This window comes from Rhipicephalus microplus, chromosome 3, assembly GCF_043290135.1.
Source record: "Rhipicephalus microplus isolate Deutch F79 chromosome 3, USDA_Rmic, whole genome shotgun sequence".
Taxonomy (NCBI): Eukaryota; Metazoa; Arthropoda; class Arachnida; order Ixodida; family Ixodidae; genus Rhipicephalus; species Rhipicephalus microplus.
In genome coordinates this window covers 213,959,001-213,972,733 of record NC_134702.1, presented here as the reverse complement: position 1 = coordinate 213,972,733, position 13,733 = coordinate 213,959,001, and the positions used below count along the sequence as shown (strand labels likewise).

Sequence of the window (13,733 nt, the reverse complement as noted above, 5' to 3'; positions counted from 1 at the left end):
CCCGCCCTTTCGACCGCATCGGAATTGACTTGTACGGTCCCCTTCCCTATACGCCTAACGGGAACCGCTGGGTGATTGTCGCCATTGATCACTTGACACGCTATGCTGAAACTGCTGCGCTGCCAGAGGCCACATCACGTGAAGTTGGCTTATTTATCCTTCACAATCTCATTCTACGCCATGGCGCGCCTCGTGAGCTACTCAGTGACCGCGGCCGTACGTTCCTCTCCGAAGCGGTACAAGCCCTTCTTCGCGAATGCAACGTTGTGCATCGGACAACCAGCGCATACCATCCGCAAACGAATGGAATGACCGAACGGTTTAACCGCTCACTGGGCGACATGCTATCCATGTACGTGTCCGCTGATCACACCAACTGGGACCGCATACTGCCCTTTGTAACTTACGCTTACAACAGCGCCACTCAGTCTACGACAGGATTCTCTCCGTTCTTCCTCCTTTACGGGCGCGAACCTTCCTCATTCATGGACACCATTCTCTTGTATCATCCAGACGCTTCGGAATCCACAACTCTATCTGAAGTCGCCACCTATGCAGAAGAATGCAGGCAACTCGCGCGTTCCTTAACCGCCCAAGATCAAGCGTACCAGAAGAACCGTCACGACGAAAACCTGTCTTCGCAGTCATACTCGCCTGGCGCCTTGGTATGGCTTCGGGTTCCCTCATCTGTTCCTGGTCTTTCCACCAAGCTACTGCCGAAGTACGAAGGCCCCTACCGAGTCCTACGTCAGGCCTCACCGGTTAACTATATTGTTGAGCCGGTTCAACCATCAACAGACCGACGGCATCGAGGCCGCGAGACTGTTCACGTAGATCGATTGAAGCCGCACTACGACCCACCCGTCGTACCCGTTCCATAGGTCGCCAGGATGGCTCCTTTTCTGAGGGGGGAGTGATTTGTAGCATTGATATTTGGCACAGGCCGGAACGCCAGCTGAAGAAGAGAAGGAAGAGTGTTGTTGCTGCTCGCGCTCGCTCCGCTTGACAGCTGGTCGGTTCTACCGCTACGTTTTCCACAAAGTAAACGTCTCTTCTGCTCACCACTAAAGGTGTACTATCAATATATATATATATATATATATATATATATATATATATATATATATATATATATATATATATATATATGTATGTGTGTGTGTGTGTGTGTGTGTGTGTGTGTGTGTGTGTGTGTGTGTGTGTGTAGATAGATCGATAGATAGATACGTATGCATATACGGTGCATGACATCGACGCAGGTGGCTGCCCGTCACCTTTTATTATCACTGCTTGTCACCTTTCACTTTCACTGCACATATTTCTGGTCACTGTCATGGTTTTATTATTTCTAGGCTTCTACTCGAAGCACGAGGAATGCAGCCCCCTGTGCCATATCATGCCATATCAATATCATACTATATCAGTACTATACCATCCCCTGTAAACTGAAATGGCGCTTTTTGGCCATCAATGGACCCTTGCGCCAATAAGCACCACACGTCATCATCATCATGTACGGTAATTTCTTCGGTGAATTGTTGGCTGCGTGGGAAACTTTACCTCGCGTATATGAGGTATTGAATAGTACACTATGTCCCCCTCCCTCTATGCCTCTTTGGAGACCTGTGAGATATTCCTAAATATACAATGATAATCAACTCACAACGCCAGTCCAAATGAGCATGAGAAGAAAATGTGTGCGTGTTACGTATATTATGAAGATTCATTTGGCCGCCTGACATATATTTTTCATTTTCTTGATTTTCTCGATAACTGCATATCAGGCGCATTGTGCGATGAAAATGCTGGCTTCCGAGCAAGCAAAAACGTGCATATTCAAAATATAATCGTTCCACAATAACAGCTGTGAACAGAGCAGCGTAAATGGTTTTCAATAAAGTGGGCTGCAAAATACCTCTCATCTTTTACACTAAGTTTATGTTACATTGAGAACTACTATTTTCGTCCCTAGAAGCACAACAGTAAACTAACAAAGACTACTCACCACTTCCACCAAGCGGCCTTGCTGGCGCACTCTAATAGACGATTGGTGGCGTGCATCATGGTACAACGTCTTCTGTATAGCCGATGTGTCTACCTATGAAACGAATATGCATATACTGTTTTCATAACACGTGCCGAATCTGAGCGAAATTGTTACCGTGAATCGAGAGTGGTACCAGTTCGCACCAGGTTACACAGCTCTAAATATTGTAGTACATTCCATGGTCAGCCGCGTAAAAAACCGCAATACACGAAGTGCCCAATATTTTAAATAAGGGATATTTTCGGAACTGAGCTGAATACGCTAAGCATAAATCAATTCACAAAATTGAAGTTGTCGCTGAAATCTTGATCTTATTGCGCCTCACAAACATTCGATGGGGCCTTCAAAACGACATGTGAAATTTCTTAGCGATTCCTTTTTTAAAGGTTGACTCTTACCCTAAAATGACAACGTTTTAACTACCTAGGCTAATCGTAATTGGTTATTGCAGTCATTTTTTATTTTAACTCCAACAATTTCCACTAACTTTACTGCCTTTCACACATATTTATCACCTTGCAAAGGAAAACAGACAACCGCCTCTTTGTTGCATAGATCTACAAGAAAATGTGTACGGAATACTCAACAATAAAAGCTTCTTAGTTGCCGTAAAATTTGTCTTGGTCCAAGGTTCATACCCAGGACCAACGCCTTTGCTAATTGCTAACAAGGAAGCTAGCGATTTGCAGGGTGAGGGCAAAGTCATTGGCAAATTGAACCACAAGGTTTATATGCATCATGCACCTTGCATATATATGCCCAAAATGCATTATACATTATGTCACCTTGCATCACCTGCACAAACAATAACTGTGTTCATGTAAGAGACATATCTCAGCGTGACAGTTTGCTCGAAATTGCGCATCGCCGATTTCACGTGAACTTTTTTTATAAATAATGTTAGTGCATACGTGTTTCGGTATGAGGGTCTGGGTAGCGGGGAACTGGGAGGTTAGAGAAGACGACGTTCCGCCAGCGAGAAAGACCTTCCCTGTTAAAGTTTCTTTTTTTTATCTAATGAAACTTCAGTTTTTTGGAATCAACATTCATTTATTCCTTTGGATTATTACACGTATACCTCATTTATTTGTAAGTCACCTTATAAATATCCACTTCTGTATTCCTTAGGTGACTGATTAATAATTTTTATTTATCAAATTTTGAAATTTCTTTTCTCCCTTACAATAACGGCTGGTGCAATTGCCGATCCCGCATAATAGGCACGGGTCAAAGCATATAGGAACATACAAGCAAGCAAGACAGGACTCCGGTGCGCGACAGCTTCGAGTCTACCGGTGCGTCACAGCGGAATAAAATCTTTCGCAAACGTAACAGAGTGGTGGGGGTGCTTGGTACATCACGTGGATGTACCATGGAGCCACAGCTGCTGGTCTGCCACGGACTACAACCGTCATGGCCAATAGCGAAGGTCAAGGCTTCTCAACTACGCAAAGGTCAGTGCCTGCTGCACCTCCATATCACTCACTATACGGAACCCCGTCCATTCGCGGGAAGGGCGGGGAAAGCTGTTGATGCGTGGCTGACGCATAACAAAAGGGTTATCCGGTGCAACTGCTTGATTCCCACCGACCAAATGAAAAATGTCGCGCTTTTTTGACAGAAACTGGCCTGATGTGGTACGAAAACCACGAAGTCTCCTTAACAACGTGAGATCATTTCGCTGAATAACTCAAGAAGTGCTTTAGTGACTAATTCGAAAAATAAAACGGCGGGGCGCACGTTGGCTCAAGGAGCTCAGACTCTTGGAAAGACGTGTAGCACCTATATATAGGAGGTTCTGTTGCTTCGAAAGATCGTAGATTCGTATGTGTCTGAAGAAAAAATGGTCGAACGCCTTCTGAAGCGTATTGCAGGAGACGTCTACATTTTTCGATAGGTAGGGAAGACCTCACCTCCGTCTCCTCAGGGCAACGTCATTGCCTTACTTTTGAGGAGCTGAAGACCCATCGTATGGCCCCGCACTTTGGTATGCTGGGAAACGTAACGACGGTCGTGGGCGTCGACGTGAGCCCATCCACCGACCTTGCCACTCTTATCAGGGCAATAGTGCGCGAAATGCTACAGAGACAAGACATAATGGTCGACGACACGATCCATCATCCACCTACCTGTTCATCACAGTACTCGGTGCCGTTCTATCCTCTGCCACTATCTGTATGTGTGATAGACGTCTGCGAAGCTAGAAGTTCGTGGCCACGCCGAGACTCATTCGCTTCTCACCAGCGGTACCACCAAAGCCTTCGTTTCAGCCCCACCTTACAAAGGTGAGCGGTTCTCGCTCAGCCAGCTGCTCCACTCCATTTATTAGGCGACCCTTCACAGGGGAGCGCTCTCAGCAGTGGTTACTAAGCGACCTCTACACATCTTTTGCAACTGTGGCGTGAAGCCAGCTGAAGCCAGCTCCAGCTGGCTTTTTTTACAGTCACGGAAAGAATCAACATGAAAACATGGGTAATTTGGTACAGCGAATGCATTTAACAACATTGCGTTAAACCAACTCGATGAACTAACAAGAAACATAGGTAAACAACCAGCAACAATGCGCTAACAGAACTAACAAAAAAGAGGTTTAAAGCAACGAGGACAGCATTTTAAAGAAAACGAAGGTGAATTATGTGGCAATGGTGATTTAAATAAAAAACACTTAGGTAAAAGCAAAATACATGGCATTCATGAAAATGAAATGTAACAGAATTGTAGGTGACAGGATGAAAACTTCCCCGCCGCGGTGGTCTAGTGGCTAAGGTACTCGGCTGCTGAACCACAGGGCGCGGGTTCGAATCCCGGCTGCGGCGGCTGCATTTCCGATGGAGGCGGAAACGTTGTAGGCCCGTGTGCTCAGATTTGGGTGCACGTTAAAGAACCCCAGGTGGTCTAAATTTCTGTAGCCCTCCACTACGGCGTCTCTCATAATCATATAGTGGTTTTGGGACGTTAAACCCCACATATCAATCAATCTACTTTTCATCTGTTGATTTTAGGTCAGGATATTGGCAGATTCCAAAGCACAAGGAAGACAGCCTTTTGAATTCAATGTGATGCCGTTTGTACTATGCAATGCACCTGCAACTTTCCAGCGCTCAATGGGCAACTTTCTGTGGGGTTTGATGTGGGAAGTCTGTAGGTGTTATCTGGACGATGTTGTGACTGTGGGACACATTTTCCGTGACCACAACACACGCCTTGATCTCGTGCTGGACTGCCTAAGCAAAACACGCTTGGTGCTCAACTCAAAGAAGTTAAAATTTTGAAGAGCGCCAAACACTTGTTGCTGGTATATTTGTTCTTGGACATTTAGTGGAAGAAGAAGGCATACGACCGGATCCGGCGAAGACGGCAGCAGTTGAAGCGTTCAAGCAACCTCACTCAGTGAAAGAACGGCGCAGCTTTTTTGGGCCTCTGCTCATACTTCCGTTAATTTATTCCTGGGTTTGCCAATTTCTCGCACCCAGTCACAGACCTGCTTCTGGAAGGCGTGCCATTTGACTGGACCTCAGAATGTGCGTCTGCTTTTTGTGAGTTCAAGTTCTTTTTGACATCCCGTCCTATTCTTAGATACTTAGATACTTTCGCTCCTACTGAACTCCACACAGACGCTAGCGGTGTTGGTGTAGGCGCCGTCTTGGTTCAACACTTGGATACCAAAGAACATGTGGTAGCGTATGCATGTCGCTCGCTAAGCAAGCTTGAGCGTACCTACACCGTCACAGAGCGAGAATGGCTCGCAGTAGTCTTCGAAGTGCTGCGCTTCCGGTCCGACCTCCACAAACGCCCCTTTACCATCGTTACAGATCATTCTTTATGCTGGTTGGTCAATCTCCGTGACTTATCTGGCCGACTAGCACGTTGGGCACTCCATCTGCAGGAATACTAATTTATGCTTTCTTATGAAGGTAGTCGTCATCTCGCTGGTTCAGATTGTCTTTCCTGACTGCCACTTCGATCGACGTACTGTGATGCGGAAAACTTCGACACCTACATCGCACCATTGGACCTGCCCTTTCCTGATACCAATGCCTTCAAGACTGAGAAGCAAAGGAGTCACACCATACAGCAGCTCCTTTCTACCGATTGAAGATCATTGGCGACTCGCTTCTGCATCCACGACGGGCAAGTGTACAAAAAGAACTATGCTGCAATCGCCTCACGATATCTTCTCGTGGTTGTGAATAGTCTTTGCAATTCCGTATTTCTGGCTATGCATAATGATCTAACGTCTGGCCATCTAGGCATAGCTAAACCTCTTTGCCGGCTTCTGGAAAGGTTTTACTGACCAAAAATGCACCACACAGCGGTACAGTACGTTTCTAGTTGGAACAAGTGAAGGTCCTTACAGTGACGTGGAGGTTCATTTATAGCCGCAGCTTCTCATGTCACGTGCTAATAGAGAACAATAAAAGGTTGCTCGTCACCCGGAAGTAAGCGTGACAATTTCTGACCACATGACTGCACGCCTGATGCTCGCTTCGGTTGCAATTTCTTTTCGCTGCGTGCTATATACTTCAAGGATTGCAAGGTATTGATCACCTTTACACTCGCATCTCACACCAAAGTGAGACAGCAACGTTATTTCGTCATGAACATTATTATCAATTGTCCATTCTGATGTTTGTGGTAGCTTGTGACAATTATGGTTCCTTGCCGTAATGTCAAGTTATCCTTCGCAGGGCGTCGTATTCATCTGTAACGTACGCTTCTGGGCACCCTGCCGCAGTTAAACTGCAGTCTGCAATAAAGTAAGGTCGTTAAACGCTTTTGTTGCATTCTTGTGCCACGAAAGACAGCAATAGACTCAGCACGTTGTCGTCGACTTACTTTTAAACTTCTTTTTTCAGTTTATAATAATGCATGCGATAGTTTTCAATCCCGCAACAATGACACTGTCGCGAACATGTGCTTGCAGCCCTCACGATACAACGCCGTGACGAGGCAAGTTCTATGCTGTCACTCATTTCCATCACTAGTATATCTCTTCCAGTTGGTTGCGTCTTGTACTACAGCCACAACATGCGCTCTGCTTACGACGAAGCATGCGCTGCTTTGGATCTGGCCGAAGAATCGGGCCGCATCGCGTTGGAACCGGCTGCATGTTAGGTGTCGCTTGGCGTGGGATTGCTGACGTGACGCGAATAAACAAACGCCGGCACGCCCGTGCCAAGAATTTCAAACCAAAACAGAGCCCGAGCCCTGTATTCACAATCCTAACATATATCCTCAAGACTTAAGTCTAAGTCCACCGTAGACGCGTTTCAACAACCTATCTTGTACGTATCGTGGAGCTTCACTCGTACCTAAAGGGACACTGAAGAGGTTTTGAATTCGCGAATTTAATGGGAATTCAGTATCCGCGACCTGTTACAACATGTCTACGGAGTTTTTTGGTTTTTTTTTTCGTGAGGTTCGAATAAACAACGGCTCTATGAACGAGCAAAGTTAGACTGAACCTCCCCCCCCCCCCCGGCACGCGCGCGTGCGGGGGTGGGGAGGTTACGTACCCTTCAGGGTCGAGCCGTCGCCCGGCGGAAAATTAGGAACCGGGCCGCCAGCGTCACTCAGTCAGGTCAGCTTGTTTAATTGACGGGTGTGCCTTGTTTCTGCTGAGATCCGCTGCCAGGTGAAGCATCAGTTCTGCCAGTTTGTAGGGATTTCTTGCCATTGCACGGTTCTCTTCTTCTGAATACAGTTTTTCACCATCCGACATTCACTACTTTTGTTCGTGCAAGGTTGAGGTGGACTCGCAATGCCGAGTTACTGCGCGGCATATGGCTGCTGCAGCACTTACGGTCGCGATGAGGTCACATTTAAAAAGTTTTCTCGGGGTAAGAAAATGGCTGCCAAATTGGCGGCTGCAGTTAAAAGAAAATACTTCAAACCGTCGAGATGCAGTGCACTGTGGCGCTCCCGAATCGCGTTTCGAGGCATCAGCAGCAGCAGCAATCCTCCTCTTTCCCTATTTGCATGCAGTGCGTGCATGAGCACCTATAGCGGAAGCACGTGTACAAGGATATCAGCACACATATAAGAAACCAGGTATTCTACACGACAGTCGCATGTTTCTAGCGCAGCTAATTTACCGTTTGCATTTTGCCACATCTTGAATGTAGTACTGGGCAGAATTTATAAAAAGCGACAGTATTGTAGAAAAACAGAAGGGCAATTTATGAGCCAAATACTTCTTGCGCAATTTTCAGCGCAGTTCAGAGCACGTATCACCACTGTGTTAACTGCGGCACTCATCTGCTCTTTTTTTCGGGCTAGCATACTGATTCATCACTTGCACCTTTCTCGCTGTGAAGTACGACACTCACTGCCTGGCTAACGCTCCACTCTGAGCTCCAAAATCCACGAAGAGCTGATGTTTCTGCCCGCTGCCTGCGTGTAGCCCAGACCGTGGCAATATGCTAAATGTGAGTGCCGATGCTACTGCTTCTTATCGAATTTTATATCCACTGATAAGCTTACTATTTGTAACAGTTTACTACAGTGAAGTTCAGCCTTGGCATGCATCCTATGCGTGCCAGTCTATGTTTCTGACGCGGGCAAAAGTGGCTGGTTGAGACTCGCTTTCCTGTGCCGCTTCTGTTGTCGCCCTTAATTGGCGACCGGCTTGAGCATGTACGGATGTATAGTGAAATCGGCCCGGCGTTCACAGTTCACCATACTAACAGCAACTGCCTGATCTTAGCAAGTATAGATGGTGGTAGTGACAGGAATTAGTAGAGAAAGAGGCGCCTAATTTGTGGAGCCCGGTAGGGAGCATGGTGCAGTGTCTCAACACGCGGCATTCAATGCCGGCGAGCACAGTCAGGTTTCCTCACCTTCCTGACAATGAAGTCATCAAGATTAGATCAATCACAGTGGTGGCAGGACTCGCGATGGCGGCCGCTGCGCCCGCTGCTTATTTTTGCCAAAATAAAGTGTTTGCGTTGGTTTATGCAAATTTTCGACTTGATTTTCGAGTTTGCCGCTTGAAAAACATACCAAGACACCAAAACCTTGTTTCTTTGGAGAAAGTGTTTCAGTGTAAGGCTCGATTAGGGCGGTCTATGACCTATCTTAAGGCTTCCTTAAACAACATGGCTAGGCGCAAGAACTTTGCGTCTTCCATATATTATGTGAACCACAAAGAAGAAGTATTAAACGGCGCCACGTACGCATACATGTCACTGCCACGGGGAGTCTTCATCACTTGAAGGGACCTAGTTAAAACCTATTACAAGCAGGTTTTTTAGTGCCACTCCCACTTCACGAAAACGGCCATTAAGAACCTTCCTGCTGTCCTCGTTATGCGGGAAAACTTCCAAGGTCGTGGGTTTGTTGTGCCCCGTCTTATGCAGGTCCTCATCGCATGGCGCTTTTATGGAGTGGGCACGTTTAAACTTAATTAAGAGTGACAGCCTTGTGAATGTCTTGTAGCCAACTACGTCCAGAGTATACAGTCCAGCGGATACCTGCTATGGATGCAAAAGTGCTTTTTAGCGTACCTGTAGAGCTTCTCGAAGAGGTGCAAGCACTTTTCTAGTTGCTTGGTCAGCCGTTCACCAATGCACAGTGTGTCGGCTGTTGAAATCTTTTGCGAGCTGCTTCAACAATTTTTCAGTTCTCTGAAGGCACACAATGTCTGTGTTTGTACTTGTCCACAAAATCCGTCAAGACGTAGCGACTTTTTTGGTGAAGTTCACTTCACACAATTGTTCCACAATAAATACAACTTCGTATGATATGCTGTAGAACTGCTCAAACTATGAAATAAATGTAGCGAATTTGCAAAAAGTGAACAAAAAGCAGCAAACGCTGGAACGAGTGGAATAATACCACCGAATATAGTAAAAACACACATGAAGTCAAACAAAGAAAAGCCACCTGGCCAGCCCCCTGCGTAGAGGGGACATTAAAAAACTGCCAAGGGAAAAACGTGTATTTCACCGAAAACTTCCAGTTCATAAAGAGACATTGCTACTGCTTACGTTAGGTTGCTTCCGCGTATGGTGTTTTTACTTTCTCGTAGTACAACTAATTCATTGCTGCTCAAGATAATGATTTTGTAGCCAACATTTGCCTACCTTACCACGAAGAGCCTATACTTGACGAGTTAAGGACGCCTTTCACGCTTTAATATGACAGGATAAGGGAAGTTTCTGTAGCGCACCTTGCAATTCTCTTATACTTTTGTCTTCCTTCCGTAAGTACCTTTACCGTGATAAGGTTGGTTCAGGTATACGGTGGTCCAACCGCGTGTGCGTGATTCTCGAGCGACAAGTGAGAGCAACAAACTAGCGACATCGTGCGGTCGTGTCGTGGCAGCTGTAGCCACATTTTGGCGATAAAGAGCCATTTTGCTAGACTGAAAATTGTCGCGTGCTATGCCAATAAATTGATAAAAGTAGTTTGCAATATGTCAATAATAACATGCCAAATCTATTACCAATTTGCGTGGCTGAACGAGCCCGTGGAAGTGCTTCAGAACCTTCTTTTGTCACAAGATTTTGTGTAACGGCGACAGGGTAACAAAACCAGGGGCACGATTTTTGTGGTGTCCACGTCGTGAGCACGTTCACTTGACCGTAGTGCGTTCAGTTTTGCAAAAAAACTTAGTCGTGACGTCATGCAGCTTTTGACCACATCTACGCACCAAACACGCCAGCACATACCCAGCGTAACAAGAAAGAAAGTGGACGAAATGTACAGTAATAGGAAGGAAAGAATGAAGGAAGAAAGAAACGAAGAAGGAAAGAAGAAAGGAAGGAAGGAAGGAAGGAAGGAAGGTTAACCAGAAATACATCCGGTTGGCTACCCTAGGCTGGAGGATTAGGGAAGGGGACAAGAAAAATGAGAAGCAGGAAAAAGATAGAAAAGAAAAAAAAAGAGAGACTGACAGTAATTTTCCTGCAGCGTGTAGAACTCCTCTGCATGTCAGAGGCGTTCACACAAACCAGTCTTTCTCAAGAAACACAGCAGGGCTTTCATTGTCTAGTCGGCTGTGGAGGGACGTGGACGTTGCTGTAATAGCACCTGCACAGAAAGAGGCCGATCATTCAGTCACCGCATTGCATTGGCAAGTACCTGTTTGTCTGAGGCAAATCGAGGACAGTGGCACAGCAGGTGTTCGATATTTTCATCGGTGCCGCAAACATCGAATGCCGCACTGTCAGTCATTCTAATTAAGGTGGTATAGAATTTCGTGAAAGCAACTCCCAGCCATAGGCGATAGAGAAGCGAAGCTTCATGGCGATGTAGACCGGGTGGAGGCCGGGGTTGTAGTGAAAGGTCAAGCTCGTGCTGTCTTGTACATTGTATGCTTGGTGTGTTCAATTCCGTCAGTGTGAGACTTCGGGCCAGTTGACGAATCTACCTCGCCGCGTCCGCTCTTAAAAGTGGAATTAGAACGCTGTTTGTTTCTTTAAGTGACGTGCGAGCAGCATGATGTGCAGAATCAATTCGGTTTATACCACAGTGCCCAGGTAACCATTGAAAGACGATGACATGGCCTTTTTGTATTAAGAATTGGTGAAGTTTCACGGTTTGGTAGGTCAACTGGTCGTGACATCTACGACGGAAAACGGACCACAGGCACTGTAACACTGGTTTTGAGTCAGAAAACACTGCCCAATAACTTGGTCTTTCTTCAGAATCGATGAGTTCCAGTGACTTCGCAGAGCCTCGAGTTCTGCCGTCATAGACGTTGCCGCGTGTGAAGTCTTAAAGCGCCGAGTTACCACTTGTGATGGTATAAGCACTGCTCCGCCTGAACTAGACGGCGTAGTCGAGCCATTCGTGTAAATGTGCACGTGGTTACTGTAGTTTCGTTCTAGTAGGAATACACTCAGTTGTTTCAGGGCATATATCGGTAAGTCAGATTTTCTCCGCATTCCTGGAATCATTAGGTAAACTCGCTGCTGGTTCAAGCTCCAAGGAGGAAGCAGTGGTTTTGATGCAAGTGCGTACGCCTCAGTAAAACAATGAACGAAGCTTGCAGACAGTGGCACCGTATGTCGTGCGTGCCTTTCAGCAGCGAGGCTCGCCAGGTGGTAGGAAGGGGTCGTGGCATAATGCCTGAGGTGCATGCGCGTTGTCTTGGTAATAATATGCGTCATGATTGAGTTATCATCAGCGATGACAATGGTTTCAGCCGTTGAAGCACTGCGGGGTAACCCAAGGCATATATTAAGTGCTTGGGCTTGAATGCTTTGAATTGTGCGCAGGTTGGTATTGCCGGTGTTAGATATTGCAGGTAAGCTGTACCGTAGGAATCCGTAAAACAGCACTCTGTACAGTTGCAGCATGGATGGTATGAGCATTCCCAATTCTTTCCTGCAAGGAAATTGAACGTGTGACATGTTGCGATCAGCCCCTTCTTCACATAGTTTGCGTGTGGAGTCCACGACAGGTTTCTGTCTAATATGACTCCCAGGAACCTGTGGCTTCTGCTGAACGATATGTGTTCTCCATTATTCGATATACTGCAAGCAGACATTAGTTTCCGCGTGAACGCTACCACTGCACATGTTCCGCAGGACACCTCGAGACCTCGTTTACGAAGGTAGCACGATGTCGTTGTAGAAGCCTTCTGAAGGCAGGCGCGAAGCTGAGGCCTCGACACAGCCGATGTCCAAATACAGATGTCACAAGCGTAGATAAAAAGCTCTACAGAGGTGCGCGACTAGTCCAATGAGAGTTAGACTGAAAAGTGTAGGGTCTTAGCACTCGTCCCTGAGGAACTCCTCGGCTGCTGTAATAATCAGGTGTTGGGCCATTCACTGTCATCACGTATAATTATCTCAGCTGTAAGTAGCGTTACACCCACATATATATCTTGCCACCAACACCAACTGTTTTTAAAGCACTAAGAATGGCTTCATGAGTGACGTTGTCGTAAGCACCCTTAATGTCTAGAAATAGGACAGCACACAGTTTCTTACAGGCTTTGTAGTGTTCGAAATACGTCACCAGATCAACAACGTTGTCTATTGACGAATGGCCGCGCCTGAATCCGGTCATGGATACTGGATGGCTTTTGTAGTGCTCTAAAGACCACTTCATTTGTGTTCGAATCATTCATTCCATTGTTTTTCCCACACAACTGGCAAGCGTGGTGTGACGGTATGAGGCAATATGCAAAGTATATTTACCAGCCTTTAGAAGTGGAATGAGGCGACTTGACTTCCAAGATTGGGTAGCGTGGCAGTCTGCTAGAAGTAGTTGTATAGGAGAAAGAGTGCCCTCCGAGCTTCGTCTCCAAGATTACAAAGGGCAGGGTACGTAATGCCATCAGGTCCGGGTGCTGAAGAATGTCTGAACAGTGCTAGTACTGCCTTTAGCTAATCCTTAGAAAACTGGCATTCCATACGGGGATCACGTGAGGGCGGTGGGCTGTCAAGTGCTTCTATTCTGGATTCCGTGAAATTTGAATCACCGGCAATTCTTCTACAGAAAGTTTTTGTGACGTAAATCTCCCTGCGTTGTAGGTGAAGTGCCACAGATGTAAACAGGTGTCGCTGACCAATGGTTGTGGTAAGACGCCGGACAGTTCATTATATCGATGATAGGGGCTTTCGCGAATCCAACGACTCATAAAAGGATGTCCAACGTCGCCAAGCCAGTTTATCCATGTGCCGCTGCATTTTTTTCTGAATGCGTCTAGCCAGCCTCAAATCATTCATGCACT

General features: G+C 46.4%; 1 protein-coding gene across 3 annotated transcripts in view; it reads right to left on the bottom strand.

Annotated features, from left to right (window-relative positions):
• The window catches only part of LOC142804124 (venom metalloproteinase antarease TserMP_A-like), a 156,575-nt gene that overhangs the window by 122,746 nt on the left and 20,096 nt on the right, over positions 1–13,733 (bottom strand). For all 3 annotated transcript variants that reach the window (XM_075890705.1, XM_075890707.1, XM_075890706.1), the window contains exon 3: positions 2,006–2,098. In XM_075890705.1, coding sequence (XP_075746820.1) covers positions 2,006–2,098 — 93 coding nt within the window. The remainder of the gene's footprint in view (positions 1–2,005; positions 2,099–13,733) is intronic.